The 18,343-nt window shown below is 43.9% G+C and overlaps 1 protein-coding gene and 1 non-coding gene across 2 annotated transcripts in view; both read right to left on the reverse strand.

Annotated features, from left to right (window-relative positions):
- Positions 1 to 18,343, reverse strand: part of sccpdha.1 (saccharopine dehydrogenase a, tandem duplicate 1) — a 38,703-nt gene that overhangs the window by 6,644 nt on the left and 13,716 nt on the right. Inside the window, exons 6-10 of the mRNA XM_038815418.1 lie at positions 6,405 to 6,454; positions 4,317 to 4,447; positions 2,829 to 2,946; positions 1,283 to 1,402; positions 1,086 to 1,142 (exon numbers count right to left, since the gene is read on the reverse strand). Coding sequence (XP_038671346.1) covers positions 1,086 to 1,142; positions 1,283 to 1,402; positions 2,829 to 2,946; positions 4,317 to 4,447; positions 6,405 to 6,454 — 476 coding nt within the window. The remainder of the gene's footprint in view (positions 1 to 1,085; positions 1,143 to 1,282; positions 1,403 to 2,828; positions 2,947 to 4,316; positions 4,448 to 6,404; positions 6,455 to 18,343) is intronic.
- trnag-gcc lies at positions 5,266 to 5,336 on the reverse strand. Its single transcript has one exon. It is a non-coding gene; the product is annotated as a tRNA-Gly (tRNA).

Here is an 18,343-nt window from a genome sequence, read left to right on the forward strand (position 1 = left end):
GACATACAGGTTAGGTGGACTGGTCATGCTAAATTGCCCTTAGTGTCCAAAAAATGTTAGGAGGAGTTATTGGGTTACAGGGATAGGGTGGAAGTGAGGGCTTAAGTGGGTCGGTGCAGACTCGATGGGGCGAATTCCCTTCTTCTGCACTATGTGTTCTATGTCTATGTCTATTATGGGGGTGAATGTGCAATTTCTAGGGCAGCATGGTGCACAGTGGTTAGCACTGCTGCCTCCCGATGCCGAGGTCCCAGGTTTGATCCCAGCTCTGGGTCACTGTCCGTGGGGAGTTTGCACATTCTCCCCGTGTTTGCGTGGGTATCGCCCCCACAACCCAAAAGATGTGCATGCTAAATTGCCCCTTAATTTAAAAAAAAAGTGAAATTTCTCAGATGGCCTACACAATGGGTTTTCGCCTGCCATGACCCCTGTGCAACTTTACGGAAGCCCCGCCCACTCTTGCTCCAAATGAGACGCTTAAGTGGCCAATTACTGACCACCCAACCTCAATTTTCAGGCTAGCAGCAGTTTGGGGGCACGGAGAAAAGCCAAAAATTAACACTACTCAGTCCTCAGGCAGGAAGGGGAGTTGGGAGCCCTGCACCAGCAGCCTCGGTTTAACATCGAGTAACCTCCACGTCCTTAAGCTGTGGGAGTTCCCCCTGGCCTCCCCACCAACACCCCAAGCCCCTCTGCCCACCCTCCTGGGCCTCATGTCCGCACTCTGCCCCAAGACCCCCAAAACCTACCTGGGTCCTGCCTCCTGGGTCGAGAGCTCTAGGACCTGCGTGCAGTTCCAGTCCTGTCCACTGCAGCTTCTGGCGCTGCAAGGACTGTAGAATTGGGGGTCAATCCGATTGCCGTGCAGTTCTCTGACGCAGGTCTTTCTTGTGTGTGGGAGCCTGAAGCCAAATACACTCGTTGGAGCATGAAATGGCTGCAGTTCAGACAGTGCCTACAGGAGGTATTTCCCACTGACTCTTCTAATGGCGGGAAGGGAAATCCCACCGTCTGCAAAATCCTGGCTAGGGTTACACAAGCTTAATACAATAAGAAGCATAAAGGGAAGGGGAAAATTAACAAACCTGTTTTTTGGTTGGCCCTTGTCTTGTAAAATATCCAGCTGAGAAAAACTCTGGATACTACATGGTAAACAGAAGGCAATAAAAATTATTTGGAGCAGTACATTCCCAAAAGTTCAAAAGGTTACAAACGTTTTTTTAAAGAAGTTATAAATAGTACTATAATACTTTTGTGAAAATCATTGATCCAAGCCACTTACTTTGATGAGGAGTTTTCTTCCCAATCTACACCTTGTGAAGCACCAGAAGAATAAACCAGCTATCATCAGCAATATGACTGAGCCCATTCCACCCACAGCAGCATAGGCACCATATTGGACCTAGAGTTAAGCAAAGTCATCAAATGGGACTATAGCAACAAACTATAAAATATATTGAAGAAATTCCCAAAAGTTGAAAGGATGTATTCATGGGTATAACCATAAAGTTTTGGCACGCTGGCACAGTGGTTAGCACTGCTGCCTCACAGCGTCACGGACCTGTGTCTGCGTGGGTTTCCTCCGGGTGCTCCAGTTTCCTCCCACAGTGCAAAGATGCGCCGGTTAGGTGGATTGGCCATTCTGAATTGCCCCTTAGTGTCCAAAAGGTTAAGTGGATAGGGCGGAGGATTTGGCCCAGAATAGGGTGCTCTTTCATAGGGTCGTTGCAGGCTCGATGGGCCGAACGGCCTCCTTCTGCACTGTAGGGATTCTATTGGTCTAAAAAATTCTTTACTTTAGAAGTGCTGTCCATCAATTGAAAATAACTGCTGGAGTTTGCACATTCTTCCTGTGTCTGCATGGGTCTCACCCTAACCCAAAAGATGTGCAGAGAAGGTGTATTGGCCACGCTAAATTGCCCCTTAATTGGGGAAAAAAAAATTGGATACTCGAAATTTACTTTTAAAAATTGAAAATAGATGTGTTCAACCAAACAGATTAGACTCCAAATTGCTGCTGCAATCTGAAATTCCCTCAAGATCACGTTCTCCCTTTTCTCTTTTGTTCTCTCTCTCCAGTCGTGATACTGACAACACACAAGACAAATGAAATGGAGGTGGGCTGCCTATAGTAAGCTTTCTTGTAAAATAACATTAATGGTCTTCTTTAGTAACTTACAAATCATTTAATTTTTCTGACGTGTGTATGCGTGCGCATGTTCAGGTTTTCTCCATTGTATTCGTCAGTAATATCCTTTCTTTAATATTTTGATTCTTTTATCCATTATTGAATGGAGATGATCTTTTACATCACTACTGAGGAATCCTGCGTCATTATTCTCCTCCTCTCGCCCACCCCACTTTTGTATTAACATGCTTCCCACCTCTAACTTTTCACTGTTGAAGAGTCGTTTACACCCAGTGAACCTGACTGTTCCCTTCACAGATGCTTCTCGAACTGACAAATGTTTGCTGCAGTTTTTTTGTTTGGAGATCTACCCCCTTGTATTGGAGCCAGAAGTGCTCATACAGAGTCCACATAAGGCCATAAAGCTGAACGGGCATCTCTTTTTTTTTGGCAGCAGAGAAAAAATTCCAACAATATTACGCAGGTTCTGTAGCAACAGCCAACTCCACATGGTGAACTATTATAGCAAGTAAAACAGCCTCAGCTTTGCGGGTTGAAATCATGAGAATTGCATTTTACCTAATTTCTAAACATCTAAGCCATAGTCAATGAAAATTCAAGTATTAAGAAACAAAAAGCAAACAGACCAGGAACTCCAATGCAGAGATAGACGATTTAAGCAGACTAAAAATGTACTTACAGGACTTTCCTTTAAGTTCTCATGCAGGTAACGCTGTGTGCGTTTGACGACAGAAGCATCGGACCCCATGAATGGGATAGCATATTGATTCATTATATTACTGTAAAATACTGAACCTCTGTGGAGAAAAAATAGCATCAAGTTCAAGGAAGCCTTTGGCCAAGTATGTATGCTTACAGCACAGAATGAAAACCAATAGCTTTTCCAAACAAACATTTTTAAAAACTGCTTCATCACGGAGAATAGCCATCTTTTTGTACCTGTCCCCTATCGCTAACTAAATACACCTCTCTTCTCCCTCAAAAACACACGCACATACCATTGTACCTTTTATTCAGAACTTTTCATCACTGGCATACTCTTTATCTAGAAACGTAACATTTTATATTTTAAACACAGTTCATTTAAAAAAAGCACATTAGAATTAAGTAAATGATGAGTCAGATCTATAAATGACTCGCCATTTCGAATTCTGAACCAATAGTTTTCCTCGTGGTAAATCTAGATCCAGTCACACATTGTATAAAACATTCACTTTGTGTTCGTATAAACACAAGTGTGCACCCCAAAGAAAATTAGGGGACCAAAGTGAAAAAGATAAATACTGTTGCTAGCCAGAAATAAAAATATACACATTCAGGCATATTGTTCACTGTGGCAAAGGGAAGGCGAGGCGGAAACATCCAGAGCTTTTTCTGAAAGTGTTAGAGGCTCAAAATCAGGTAATATTTCTACAATTTAGAGAAATGGCTAACTTAAAGCTGTTACATATTTTTGTTCTCAAATGCACTATCGCTTTTGAAAGCAACATAACTGAAAGTTACTTGTATGCATTTACAGCTGTATCTTTTTTCAAAATTCATTATTTAGGGAATGTGAGCGTCGCTAGTTAGGCCAGCATTTATTGCCCATTCCTAGTTACCCTTCAGAAGGTGGCGGTGAGCTGCCTTCCTTCAGGTGTAGGTACACCCACTGTGCTGTGAGGGAGGGAGCTTCAGGATGTTGCCCCAGCGACAGTGAAGGAGCGTGATATATTTCCAAGTCCGTGTGGTGAGCAACTTGAAGGGGAACCTCCAGGCGTTGGGGTTCCCAGGTATCTGCTGCTCTTGTCCTCCTAGAAGGTAAAGGTCATGGGTTTGGAAGGTGCTGTCTCAGGAAACTTGGTGAGTTACTGCAGTGCATCTTGTAGATGGTACACACGGCTGCCATTGTTTGTTGGTGGTGGAGGGATTGAATGTTTGTGGAAGAGGGAGCAATCCTCAACTTGATGTTTGTGGAAGGGAGAGCAATCTTCAATTTAATCAAATGAAGCAACATTATAATTTGCTTCCATTGCGGGTATAATTTACAATCTGTATGCAAAATTGTAATGTACAACAGTCAACAGAGTACAAAGCGTAATCACCCACAGAAAGCACATTCTGCTGCAGTGCACAGTACTTCTGTTACTTCATCAACAGATTTTCAGAAGAATTTCTCTTTTCTCACCTTCGTCTCAGTTTGGTCCCGATAACTGGGAGGGGTTTATGTCCAAGCTGCCTCCTTAGTTTCCTCAGATTGTCCTGATCAGACATTCCATGGACGGCCGACTGCCAAGTTCCATCATGAAAACTGGCCCCCTATTAAAATAGAAACTGTTCTCACCAGCGGAAAACACAAACTAAAGAGCTCTGAAACAATGAAAACCTTTTCTTAATCAGCCTGCCCAATTCATATTGAAAATACAATGCATTCCTTTATCAAATATTTGCCAAGGCCCATTGTCACCTGCCATATAATTACTGGAAAATTCATATAGAATAACATCCACGAAGGGGGCAGAAACTATCTGAAAATGAAATGAAATGAAAATCGCTTATTGTCACAAGTAGGCTTCAAATGAAGTTACAGTGAAAAGCCCCTAGTCGCCACATTCCGGCGCCTGTTCGGGAATTGAACCGGCCTGCCTTGGTCTGCTTTCAAAGCCAGCGATTTAGCCCACTGTGCTAAACCAGCCCCTGCTATAAGGACTTGTTGTGCACAAGTTGTATGCTGTATTTATTTACTTAACAGTGAATACATTTCAAAAGTAATTCATTCATAGAACATAGAACAGTACAGCACAGAACAGGCCCTTCAGCCCTCGATGTTGTGCCGAGCAATGATCACCCTACTCAAACCCACGTATCCACCCTATACCCGTAACCCAACAACCCCCCCCTTAACCTTACTTTTTTTTTAGGACACTACGGGCAATTTAGCATGGCCAATCCACCTAACCCGCACATCTTTGGACTGTGGGAGGAAACCGGAGCACCCGGAGGAAACCCACGCACACACGGGGAGGACGTACAGACTCCGCACAGGCAGTGACCCAGCCAGGAATCGAACCTGGGACCCTGGAGCTGTGAAGCATTTATGCTAACCACCATGCTACCGTGCTGCTCAAGAGATGCGATGCATTGGCCGGGAATCGAACCCGGGCCTCCCGCGTGGCAGGCGAGAATTCTACCACTGAACCACCAATGCAAAGTACTTCACTGTGAAGATTTTGAGGATGATTCAGGTTGGAAAGTGGAAAAGCAATAAATTAACTAAAAACTTCTCAAAGCGCATTCCTCCATCAAAATCATCCTAAAATGAATAGTTTTTAAATAAAGAGATCCAGGTTGGGGGGTTAAAAGATTAAAAACCAGGGCAGCACGGTGGCGCAGTGGTTAGCAGTGCTGACTACGGCGCTGAGGACCCGGGTTCGAATCACGGCCCTGGGTCACTGTCCGTGTGGAGTTTGCACATTCTCCCAGTGTCTGCGTGGGTTTCACCCCCACAACCCAAAAATGTGCAGGGTAGGTGGATTGGCCATGCTAAGTTGCCCCTTAATTGGAAAAAAAACAATTGGGTACTCTAATTTAAAAAAAAAGAAATTTAAAAAAAAGATTAAAAACGTAATAAATGATGAAAATGTACCCGAAACTCTGTGGGGGGTGGTGGTAGTGATGTGGCAATGTCACTGGACTGGCAATCCAGATGCTCGGAGGACACGGGTTCAAATTCCACCACAGTAGCTGGTAGAATGTACTTGAGGGAAGAAAATCTGCGATCCTTGCATGGGTCTGGCTTACATGTGATTGTAGACCCACAGCAATGTGGCTGACTCTTAACTCCCTGGTGAAGTGGTCAAGTCACTCACTTCAAGGGCAATTAGGGATCAGCCAAAAAATGCTAGCCTTACCAGCGAGATACCCACTTCCCACAAAATAAGTTTTAAAAATCACAAGTGCATGTTTAAACGCCAGAACAAGGAGTTAATTTGATACAAAAAATTCAGAAAGTAAGATGGTTAATAGTCAGCGATGATAATTGAAGTTGTGCACATACATGCACCTCCAGCAAGTGTAATGTACCATTCTCCCCAGCATTGTCCGAAAGCACCAGATCCTGACTCAACCACAAGCAACACAAAGCTAACATAACAGCTGTTTTTTACCATTGGTTAATTGGATGGATACAAATCTCCAATAGTACAAATGCCAGAATTGACCATTTCAAGAACATTGTGACTCAGAAAAACACGGTCACTATTCAAAAGAGACAAACCTCAGGTCCAGTTTTTATTAATACGAAGCTTTCAACAGCAGTCAGAGTACCTAGAAGGTAACAAAATAAATGCATGGATGAATAAAAATTCTCTAATGCCCCCGCCTTGGAAAAGAATCCCAAATCACTGTTCAATTATACCCTAAAAGATTTTGTGAACCATCAACTAAAGTTAGGTTGCACTTGAGGCTGTTAAACCATAAGTGTTCAAAACTATATATTTTTTCCAATTAAGGGGCAAATGTAGCGTGGCCAATCTACCTAGCCTGCACATATTTGGGTTGTGGGGGCGAGATCCACGCAGACACAGGGAGAATGTGCAAACTCCACACGGACAGTGACCCGGGCCGGGATTGAACCCGGGTCCTCGGCGCCGTGAGGAAGCATTGCTAACCACTGTGCCGTGCCCACCATTTGAACTATAAACAGAGTTTGATGAACTTACAATTTCTCAATCTGGAGACAAAAAGGCGAGAAAGAGCAAATATTCAAGGTTCTTAAAGAGAACAGAGAAGCTGAACCCGGATAATTGCCACATGGTCTAAAACCAGTGGACATAGCCCATGGTTTATAAAAGAGTAGATGGCAGAAACTGGTTAGATTTAACTACACAGAGACTTGTTAATGTCTGGAATTAACTGACCAGGCAGATAAATGTACAAAAAAAGGGGAAAGTGGACATATAGTTAAGGAAATGAACAATTGAGAGTATGTTTTTCAGCTATATATAAAAATGTACAGCAGAGGGCAGCAGAGCAGAGCTACTGATCAGCTGTTCTGGGGAAATTTGCATACGTGCAGTGCGGTCAGCCTAAGTTGAAGGTGAACCTGCGAAGAAGACCCAAGGAGTTTGAGTAAAGGCAAGCAACCAGCAGAGGGCAGCAGAGCAGAGCTACTGATCAGCTGTTCTGGGGAAATTTGCATACGTGCAGTGCGGTCAGCCTAAGTTGAAGGTGAACCTGCGAAGAAGACCCAAGGAGTTTGAGTAAAGGCAAGCAACCAGCAGAGGGCAGCAGAGCAGAGCTACTGATCAGCTGTTCTGGGGAAATTTGCATACGTGCAGTGCGGTCAGCCTAAGTTGAAGGTGAACCTGCGAAGAAGACCCAAGGAGTTTGAGTAAAGGCAAGCAACCAGCAGAGGGCAGCAGAGCAGAGCTACTGATCAGCTGTTCTGGGGAAATTTGCATACGTGCAGTGCGGTCAGCCTAAGTTGAAGGTGAACCTGCGAAGAAGACCCAAGGAGTTTGAGTAAAGGCAAGCAACCAGCAGAGGGCAGCAGAGCAGAGCTACTGATCAGCTGTTCTGGGGAAATTTGCATACGTGCAGTGCGGTCAGCCTAAGTTGAAGGTGAACCTGCGAAGAAGACCCAAGGAGTTTGAGTAAAGGCAAGCAACCAGCAGAGGGCAGCAGAGCAGAGCTACTGATCAGCTGTTCTGGGGAAATTTGCATACGTGCAGTGCGGTCAGCCTAAGTTGAAGGTGAACCTGCGAAGAAGACCCAAGGAGTTTGAGTAAAGGCAAGCAACCAGCAGAGGGCAGCAGAGCAGAGCTACTGATCAGCTGTTCTGGGGAAATTTGCATACGTGCAGTGCGGTCAGCCTAAGTTGAAGGTGAACCTGCGAAGAAGACCCAAGGAGTTTGAGTAAAGGCAAGCAACCAGCAGAGGGCAGCAGAGCAGAGCTACTGATCAGCTGTTCTGGGGAAATTTGCATACGTGCAGTGCGGTCAGCCTAAGTTGAAGGTGAACCTGCGAAGAAGACCCAAGGAGTTTGAGTAAAGGCAAGCAACCAGCAGAGGGCAGCAGAGCAGAGCTACTGATCAGCTGTTCTGGGGAAATTTGCATACGTGCAGTGCGGTCAGCCTAAGTTGAAGGTGAACCTGCGAAGAAGACCCAAGGAGTTTGAGTAAAGGCAAGCAACCAGCAGAGGGCAGCAGAGCAGAGCTACTGATCAGCTGTTCTGGGGAAATTTGCATACGTGCAGTGCGGTCAGCCTAAGTTGAAGGTGAACCTGCGAAGAAGACCCAAGGAGTTTGAGTAAAGGCAAGCAACCAGCAGAGGGCAGCAGAGCAGAGCTACTGATCAGCTGTTCTGGGGAAATTTGCATACGTGCAGTGCGGTCAGCCTAAGTTGAAGGTGAACCTGCGAAGAAGACCCAAGGAGTTTGAGTAAAGGCAAGCAACCAGCAGAGGGCAGCAGAGCAGAGCTACTGATCAGCTGTTCTGGGGAAATTTGCATACGTGCAGTGCGGTCAGCCTAAGTTGAAGGTGAACCTGCGAAGAAGACCCAAGGAGTTTGAGTAAAGGCAAGCAACCAGCAGAGGGCAGCAGAGCAGAGCTACTGATCAGCTGTTCTGGGGAAATTTGCATACGTGCAGTGCGGTCAGCCTAAGTTGAAGGTGAACCTGCGAAGAAGACCCAAGGAGTTTGAGTAAAGGCAAGCAACCAGCAGAGGGCAGCAGAGCAGAGCTACTGATCAGCTGTTCTGGGGAAATTTGCATACGTGCAGTGCGGTCAGCCTAAGTTGAAGGTGGTTTGTGGAGGGGCTGTTGGCAACTGACAGTTAAACCCGAAACACTTTGTGAGTGTTTCCCACCCTACCTCCTCCTCTAACCAACCCCCCCCCACCCCACGGTGGTTGGGAAGCGGGAGCAGGGGCCTGTCGTGAAGGTGAGTGAGTGCCTTTAAATTTGCTTACCTTTCAGCAGGATCAGGGTTTGAGGTAATATCAGGTAAGCTCTTCCTTTCTTTTTCTTTTTCTTGTTTTTTTTTTTTTTTAATCTAGAGGGGATGTCAGGGAAGGCAGTACAATGCTCCTCCTGCAGAATGTTTGAGGTGAGGGACGCCGTCAGTGTCCCTGCTGATTTCATCTGTGGGAAGTGCACCCAACTCCAGCTCCTCAAAAACCGTGTTAGGGACCTGGAGCTTGAGCTGGATGAACTTCGGATCATTCGGGAGGCAGAGGGGGTCATAGATAGGAGCTTCAGGGAAGTAGTTACACCAAAGACTGGAGATAGATGGGTAACTGTAAGAGGGACTGGGAAGAAGCAGTCAGTGCAGGGACCCCCTGCGGTCGTTCCCCTGAGTAACAAGTATACCGTTTTGGATACTTGTGGGGGGGACGACTTACCAGGGGTAAGCCATGGGGTACGGGCCTCTGGCACGGAGTCTGTCCCTGTTGCTCAGAAGGGAAGGGGGGAAAGGAGTAGAACATTAGTAATTGGGGACTCAATAGTCAGGGGCACAGATAGGAGATTTTGTGGGAGCGAGAGAGACTCACGTTTGGTATGTTGCCTCCCAGGTGCAAGGGTACGTGATGTCTCGGATCGTGTTTTCCGGGTCCTTAAGGGGGAGGGGGAGCAGCCCCAAGTCGTAGTCCACATTGGCACTAACGACATAGGTAGGAAAGGGGACAAGGATGTCAGGCAGGCCTTTAGGGAGCTAGGATGGAAGCTCAGAGCGAGAACAAACAGAGTTGTTATCTCTGGGTTGTTGCCCGTGCCACGTGATAGTGAGATGAGGAATAGGGAGAGAGAGCAATTAAACACGTGGCTACAGGGATGGTGCAGGCGGGAGGGATTCAGATTTCTGGATAACTGGGGCTCTTTCTGGGGAAGGTGGGACCTCTATAGACAGGATGGTCTACATCTGAACCTGAGGGGCACCAATATCCTGGGGGGGAGATTTGTTAGTACTCTTTGGGGGGGTTTAAACTAATTCAGCAGGGGCATGGGAACCTGGATTGTAGTTTTGGGGTGCGAGAGATTGAGAGTAGAGAGGTCAGGAGCACAGTTTTGACTTCGCAGGAGGGCGGCAGTGTTCAGGTCTGTGGTTTGAAGTGTGTCTATTTCAATGCCAGGAGTATACGAAATAAGGTAGGGGAACTGGCAGCATGGGTTGGTACCTGGGACTTCGATGTTGTGGCCATTTCAGAGACATGGATAGAGCAGGGACAGGAATGGTTGTTGCAGGTTCCGGGGTTTAGGTGCTTTAGTAAGGTCAGAGAAGGGGGCAAAAGAGGGGGAGGTGTGGCGCTGCTAGTCAAGGACAGTATTACGGTGGTAGAAAGGATGCAAGATGGGGACTCTTCTTCCGAGGTAGTATGGGCTGAGGTTAGAAACAGGAAAGGAGAGGTCACCCTGTTGGGAGTTTTCTATAGGCCACCTAATAGTTCTAGAGATGTAGAGGAAAGGATGGCGAAGATGATTCTGGAAAAGAGCGAAAGTAACAGGGTAGTTGTTATGGGAGACTTTAACTTTCCTAATATTGACTGGAAAAGATATAGTTCGAGTACATTGGATGGGTCGTTCTTTGTACAATGTGTGCAGGAGGGTTTTCTGACACAATATGTTGACAGGCCAACAAGAGGTGAGGCCACTTTGGATTTGGTTTTGGGTAATGAACCAGGCCAGGTGTTAGATCTGGAGGTAGGTGAACACTTTGGAGACAGTGACCACAATTCGGTGACCTTTACGTTAGTGATGGAAAGGGATAAGTATACCCCGCAGAGCAAGAGTTATAGCTGGGGGAAGGGCAATTATGATGCCATTAGACATGACTTAGGATGTGTTGGTTGGAGAAGTAGGCTGCAAGGGTTGGGCACACTGGATATGTGGAGCTTGTTCAAGGAACAGCTATTGCATGTTCTTGATAAGTACGTACCAGTCAGGCAGGGAGGAAGGGGTCGAGCGAGGGAACCGTGGTTTACCAAAGAAGTGGAATCTCTTGTTAAGAGGAAGAAGGAGGCCTATGTGAAGATGAGGCGTGAAGTTTCAGTTGGGGCGCTTGATAGTTACAAGGAAGCGAGGAAGGATCTAAAGAGAGAGCTGAGACGAGCAAGGAGGGGACATGAGAAGTCTTTGGCAGGTAGGATCAAGGAAAACCCAAAAGCTTTCTATAGGTATGTCAGGAATAAAAGAATGACTAGGGTAAGAGTAGGGCCAGTCAAGGACAGTGGTGGGAAGTTGTGTGTGGAGGCTGAGGAGATAAGCGAGATACTAAATGAATACTTTTCGTCAGTATTCACTCAGGAAAAAGATAATATTGTGGAGGAGAATGCTGAGACCCAGGCTATTAGAATAGATGGCATTGAGGTGCGTAGGGAAGAAGTGTTGGCAATTCTGGACAAGGTGAAAATAGATAAGTCCCCGGGGCCGGATGGGATTTATCCTAGGATTCTCTGGGAAGCCAGGGAAGAGATTGCTGAGCCTTTGGCTTTGATTTTTAGGTCATCATTGGCTACAGGAATAGTGCCAGAGGACTGGAGGATAGCAAATGTGGTCCCTTTGTTCAAGAAGGGGAGTAGAGATAACCCCGGTAACTATAGGCCGGTGAGCCTAACGTCTGTGGTGGGTAAAGTCTTGGAGATGATTATAAAAGATACGATTTATAATCATCTAGATAGGAATAATATGATTAGGGATAGTCAGCATGGTTTTGTGAAGGGTAGGTCATGCCTCACAAACCTTATCGAGTTCTTTGAGAAGGTGACTGAACAGGTAGACGAGGGTAGAGCAGTTGATGTGGTGTATATGGATTTCAGTAAAGCGTTTGATAAGGTTCCCCATGGTCGGCTATTGCAGAAAATACGGAGGCTGGGGATTGAGGGTGATTTAGAGATGTGGATCAGAAATTGGCTAGTTGAAAGAAGACAGAGAGTGGTAGTTGATGGGAAATGTTCAGAATGGAGTTCAGTTACGAGTGGCGTACCACAAGGATCTGTTCTGGGGCCGTTGCTGTTTGTCATTTTTATAAATGACCTAGAGGAGGGCGCAGAAGGATGGGTGAGTAAATTTGCAGACGACACTAAAGTCGGTGGAGTTGTAGACAGTGCGGAAGGATGTTGCAGGTTACAGAGGGACATAGATAAGCTGCAGAGCTGGGCTGAGAGGTGGCAAATGGAGTTTAATGTGGAGAAGTGTGAGGTGATTCACTTTGGAAAGAATAACAGGAATGCGGAATATTTGGCTAATGGTAAAATTCTTGGTAGTGTGGATGAGCAGAGGGATCTCGGTGTCCATGTACATAGATCCCTGAAAGTTGCCACCCAGGTTGATAGGGTTGTGAAGAAGGCCTATGGTGTGTTGGCCTTTATTGGTAGAGGGATTGAGTTCCGGAGCCATGAGGTCATGATGCAGCTGTACCAAACTCTGGTACGGCCGCATTTGGAGTATTGCGTACAGTTCTGGTCGCCTCATTATAGGAAGGACGTGGAAGCTTTGGAACGGGTGCAGAGGAGATTTACCAGGATGTTGCCTGGTATGGAGGGAAAATCTTATGAGGAAAGGCTGATGGACTTGAGGTTGTTTTCTTTAGAGAGAAGAAGGTTAAGAGGTGACTTAATAGAGGCATACAAAATGATCAGAGGGTTAGATAGGGTGGACAGCGAGAGCCTTCTCCCGCGGATGGAGGTGGCTAGCACGAGGGGACATAGCCTTAAATTGAGGGGTAATAGATATAGGACAGAGGTCAGAGGTGGGTTTTTTACGCAAAGAGTGGTGAGGCCGTGGAATGCCCTACCTGCAACAGTAGTGAACTCGCCAACATTGAGGGCATTTAAAAATTTATTGGATAAGCATATGGATGATAAGGGCATAGTGCAGGTTAGATGGCCTTTAGTTTTTTTTTTTTCCATGTCGGTGCAACATCGAGGGCCGAAGGGCCTGTACTGCGCTGTATCGTTCTATGTTCTATGTTCTATGTTATATAAACGAATAATAAAAGAATTGAATAAGACACAGTTTAATAAGTCAATTATTGGATTTAACATAAAAACATAGAAGAAGCAGGAGGAGGCCATTCGGCCTTTCGAGCCTGCTCTGCCATTCATTATGATCATGGCTGATCAAGTTCAATACCCTGATTCCACCTTCACCCCCCATATTCTTCTAGCCCCAAGAGCTATATCTAATTCCTTCTTGAAATTACACAACCTGGTCTCAGCTATTTTCTGTGGTAGAGAATTCCACAGATTCACCACTCTGAGTGAAGAAAGTTCTCCTCAACTTAGTCCTAAAACATTGACCCCCCTCATCCTCAAACTATGATCCCTAGTTCTGGACTCTCCCACCATCAGGAACGTTCTTTCTGAATCTACTCTGTCTAATCCTGTCCGAAATTTGTAAGTTTCTATGAGATCCCCTCTCACTCTTCTAAAGCCTGTCATGGGAATGTCACTTTTAGAAATATTTGTCTGCTCAAGTGGCTGTCGTGATGTCAGAGTGTGGGTGGAGCGGAGCTTTGGCTTTGCTTTTTAGTTTCACTTTGAGGACAAGCTTGGGTGTGTCTGTTTTTTGGTTTTGTTTTAGTGTTGGAGTTGCAACCAACCAATTTTGATCTCTTTCATCTAGAGACTATCTCTAGATCATTTGGTGAATTTTGAGTGATAACTGCTTTCAGTAGAGAATTTAAACCAGATGTACTTCTGTAAAAAGGATTTTTGTCTTATGGATGTTAAAAGGAAAGTCTAAGGATTACTTAGAGTGTTGTATTCTTTGGGGGGTGTATTTGAATTGATGGTTGCTAAGATGTTCACTGTATGTTTTAAAAAGGTTAACTGAGTTCATAGAATAAACATTGTTTTGCTTTAAAAATTACTTTTAGATTTTCTGCTGCACCACACCTGTAGTGGGCCGTATGCTCCCCATAACCGCAATCTATTAAAAGTTGTGGGTCAGGTGAACTCCATGATACACTTTGGGGTTCTCTAAACCCGGGTCCATAACAAATTGGGGGCTCGAGCGGGATAAAAGTCTATCTATTGGATTGGCTTAGTGAACTTAAAGACAGTGAGGGGTGAGCATATTGTGGGTGCTTTTAAGGTGTGGTATTTCAGTTTAAGTAGGGAGTGTGTTATGGACAATGGCTCTTTCAGAGGCTTTGAAGTTTTTGGGGGTGAAGACGGTGTGGAGGTCAACTGTTGCCTGACACACCTAATAGGTAGAGGATAGTTATTTAGGATAAATATTAAGCCCCAGTTTTCATCTCAAAACATAATAGTTTACAAAACAGCATGACACAGCATAACACTTTAACTGATTTAATGAATACATTTTTAAAGACAGTGTCCAAGGACAGAGCAGGATCCATAGCAACAGCATGGCATGACAAGGTAACATGAAGGCTCTATTGTTATAACAGCTAAGCCAGCAAAAGACCAGTTCAAACTGGCCTTGATAACAGCACAATATCGCATTCTTTAACATATATAAGTATGCAGATACGAAACAATTAGAACTAAGTTGCATATTAAAGATGGACAGCTTGCTGTCAAATTTAACCCAAACCAATTAGGATTATATTGGGGTGTGATTAGATGGCTTAAGACAGATATGAAACAGTATAGATGTAAGTTTTGTTCGGCCATTTTTAGGTGTTGAAGCTGGAGCTGGATCATTAGCTGGATTTATTTCTCTCTCTCTTTCTTGAATCATTCATACTTTGATCTGAACTATTCACTGTCTCCCTGTATTCATATTTCATTTTTAGACTTTGACTTTTAAAAGTTATGCGAGCTGTTTGCCTAAGCAAGAAGATAATTTCTATGATTCTTTGAAAGCTTCAAATTGTTTATGAATTGCCTTTTAAATGACTTTCAAATTGTAATCAATAGGTTTGGGTTAAATTTGACAGCAAGCTGTCCATCTTTAATATGCAACTTAGTTCTAATTGTTTCGTATCTGCATACTTATGGACAGAGACTAAAAACAGGCTTTCAGAGTTGGCAAAAACATTGCACTTAACATTACCTGACAAAATGTGAAAAGGTGAGGTAATTATAGCGGTGGCTAAGCATTTAAAATTGCCCGAGATACAGTTTGACTCATTGGAAATAGCAAAAATTCAGTTACAAATTAAACAAATGAAACATGAGAAAAAATTTAAAGCAGCTTGAATAAGAAAGAGAGAGAGAGGAAAAAGAAAAAGAGAAGAAAGGAAAACAGAAAGAATAGCCCTAGCAGAACAAAAAGAAAGTGAAAGGGAGATACAGATCAGGGAAAAAGATAAAGAGAGAGAGTTTGAACTTCAGAAAATGTCCATGAAACATGACAGTCAGTTAAAATTGGCGGACATAAAGGGAAACGTACAGTTGGATGATAGTAATGAGGATAGTGAGAAAGAGCGTCATAATCGAAGGCTTGGTGGGAATCTATTTAAATATATCCACGCAGTGCCAAGGTTTGATGAGAAGGAGGTAGAAGCGTTTTTCATTTCATTTGAGAAGGTAGCTAAACAAATAAAATGGCCACAGGACATGTGGGTTTTACTGATTCAAAAAAAGCTGGTAGGTAGGGCTAGTGAAGTGTTTGCATCACTATTGGAGGAGGTATCTGGGACGTATGAGCAGGTGATAAAATCCATCTTAGGTGCATATGAACTAGTGCCTGATGCTTACAGACAAAGGTTTAGAAATTTAAGGAAAGAATTTGGTCAAACATACATGGAGTTTGAAAGGATCAAACAGAGTAATTTTGATAGGTGGATAAGGGCTTTGAAAATAGACCAAACGTATGAAGCTCTCAGAGAACTTATGCTTTTGGAGGAGTTTAAAAATTCAATTCCTGATGTTGTGAGAACTCATGTTGAAAAGCAGACGGTTAAAACTGCAAGGTTAGCAGCAGAAATGACAGATGATTATGAATTAGTTCATAAATCAAAGCTTGGTTTCCGACATCAGTTTCAGCCTACGAGGGATAGAAACTGGGGACATGAGAAATACTTAAGTGGTAAAGGTGAAGGTAATCTGATGGGAGATAATAAGGAGAGTGTACCTTAGATTACAAAAGAAATCCAGGAGGGTGGAAGAGACATGAAAAGTTTAAAATGTTTTCACTGTAATAAACTAGGCTTTGTAAAGTCAGTGGTGGAAGAAAAGCACTGGGAAGGCTGATATGGTAAAACAGGATAAGACAGTAGGGTTTGTTAAAGTGGTAAATGAAAGCCCACGTGAAGCGAAGGAGATGCAAAAGATTGTACAGCCTGATCAAGAGATGATTGATAAGAAGGTGCCAGATCTCTTTAAAGAATTTACTTGTGTGGGTAAAGTTTACTTATGTGTATCAGGAGGAGCAGGTAAAGAAGTCACAATTTTAAGAGATACGGGTAAGAGATCTTTAATGGTAAGAGATGAGGAGTTATGTAGTTTGGGAAAAATATTGCCAGAAAAGGTGGTAATATGTGGAATTCAGGGTGAGAAGAGTAGTGTTCCATTATATAAGGGTAAAGTTGGAAAGTCCAGTGAAGAGTGGTGAAGTGGTAGTAGGAGTAATAGAGAAACTACGTTGTCCAGGAATACAGTTTATCTTGGGTAATGATATAGCTGGATCGCAGGTGGGAGTGATGCCTACTGTGATTGATAAGCCAGTGGAAAATCAGACAACTGCACTCTCACCATAGCAAGAACATAATTTCTTAGATAAGGACACTAAAACTGTTTACAATACTCCAGATGTGGCATCACCAATGCTCGATACAATTGTAGTAAAACACTCTATTCCTATAATCAAGTTCTCTCGCTATGAAGGTCAGCAGACTATTTGTCTTCTTTACTGCCTGCACACTTACTTTCAGCGACTGATGCACGAGGACATCAAGGTCTCGCTGAGTATCCACCTCTCTCAATTTACACCGTTCAAATAATAATCCGCCTTCCTATTTTTGCTGCTGAAGCGAATAACCTCACATTTATCCACATTATACTGCATCTAGCAAGCATGAGCCCACGCACTCGACCTCTCCAAATCCCGCTGAAGAATCTCTGCATCCTCCTCACAGCTCACCCTCCCGCCCAACTTTGTACCAGCTGCAAATTTGGAGATAATACATTTAGTTCCCTCGTTAAATCATTAATACACAATATGAAGAGTTGGGGTCCTAGCACAGATCTTTGCGGTACCCCACTAGTCACTGCCTGCCAATCAGAAAAAGACCCACTTATTCCAACTTTTTGCTTCCCGTCTGCTAACCAGCTTTCTATCCATCTCAAGACACTACCCGCCATCCCATTCCCTTTTCCAATGATGGAAGGAATTCTATATCCCAGTTATCCAAATAATCTTACCTGGGTGCCTAACAGAATTCCGCGCATCTCCAGAAGTGGATTTTTATGCAATGTAGAACTAGAACCAAGTGATTAAGAAATCATTGGAAATTAAAGGTTACATTAATTTTTAATTTAAACTAATGATTAAACTATTCTCCAGGTGTCCACAGAAATTAGATCAGCTTGGTTTGCCTGAACTGGGATCTTTCATCTGGACATACATCAGATTATTTAAAAAGTAGATAGATTAATATTGGATTACACTGTGGTAGTCCAAACAGATACCAAGTTGGGTACTGGCTTCTTCAGAAGGTTACCCTAGTTGTACGTTTCAGGTTACTCTCCCAGGGAACCCGGTTGAAGGCTGGCAGATACATGTTACCATTACAGCCTTTGCCAAAAGATGCTCAGCATCCAGATGGTTCCCTGTGTTGAAGTACAACTCAAGTTGGCACATCAGCAATGTTTTTTGCCAGCTGAATACCTTTCTTCTTTCACCACTGGGCTCATCTTCCTTCAGCAACTAATTACCTGATGTACACTCAAGTCAACTATCATTTGCATTTGAACATGGGACTCAAAAATCTCCAACGGGCAATTTGGCACTATTACGCTACGTTATTGATTAACACCATGATTTTAAAAGAACATCCATGTGTGCACATGTGGTTACATTCCAGCAAGCGGAAGATTACACTTGACACTTAGAATTGTTCATTACCAGAAAAGTCTACCTTGTTTCTGGCATTTGTCTTAGAAATTAATTTGACACTGAATATAGAAGCAGCATTCAGTTGAGATATACAATGCATTGGTGCATCAACAAAATACATTATAAAATGATATATGGTTCAAAATTCACAAATGGTGTAAGGATCAAAATGTGTTTAAATGACATTGAAG

The sequence above is a fragment of the Scyliorhinus canicula genome, chromosome 1, assembly GCF_902713615.1.
Source record: "Scyliorhinus canicula chromosome 1, sScyCan1.1, whole genome shotgun sequence".
Taxonomy (NCBI): domain Eukaryota; kingdom Metazoa; phylum Chordata; class Chondrichthyes; order Carcharhiniformes; family Scyliorhinidae; genus Scyliorhinus; species Scyliorhinus canicula.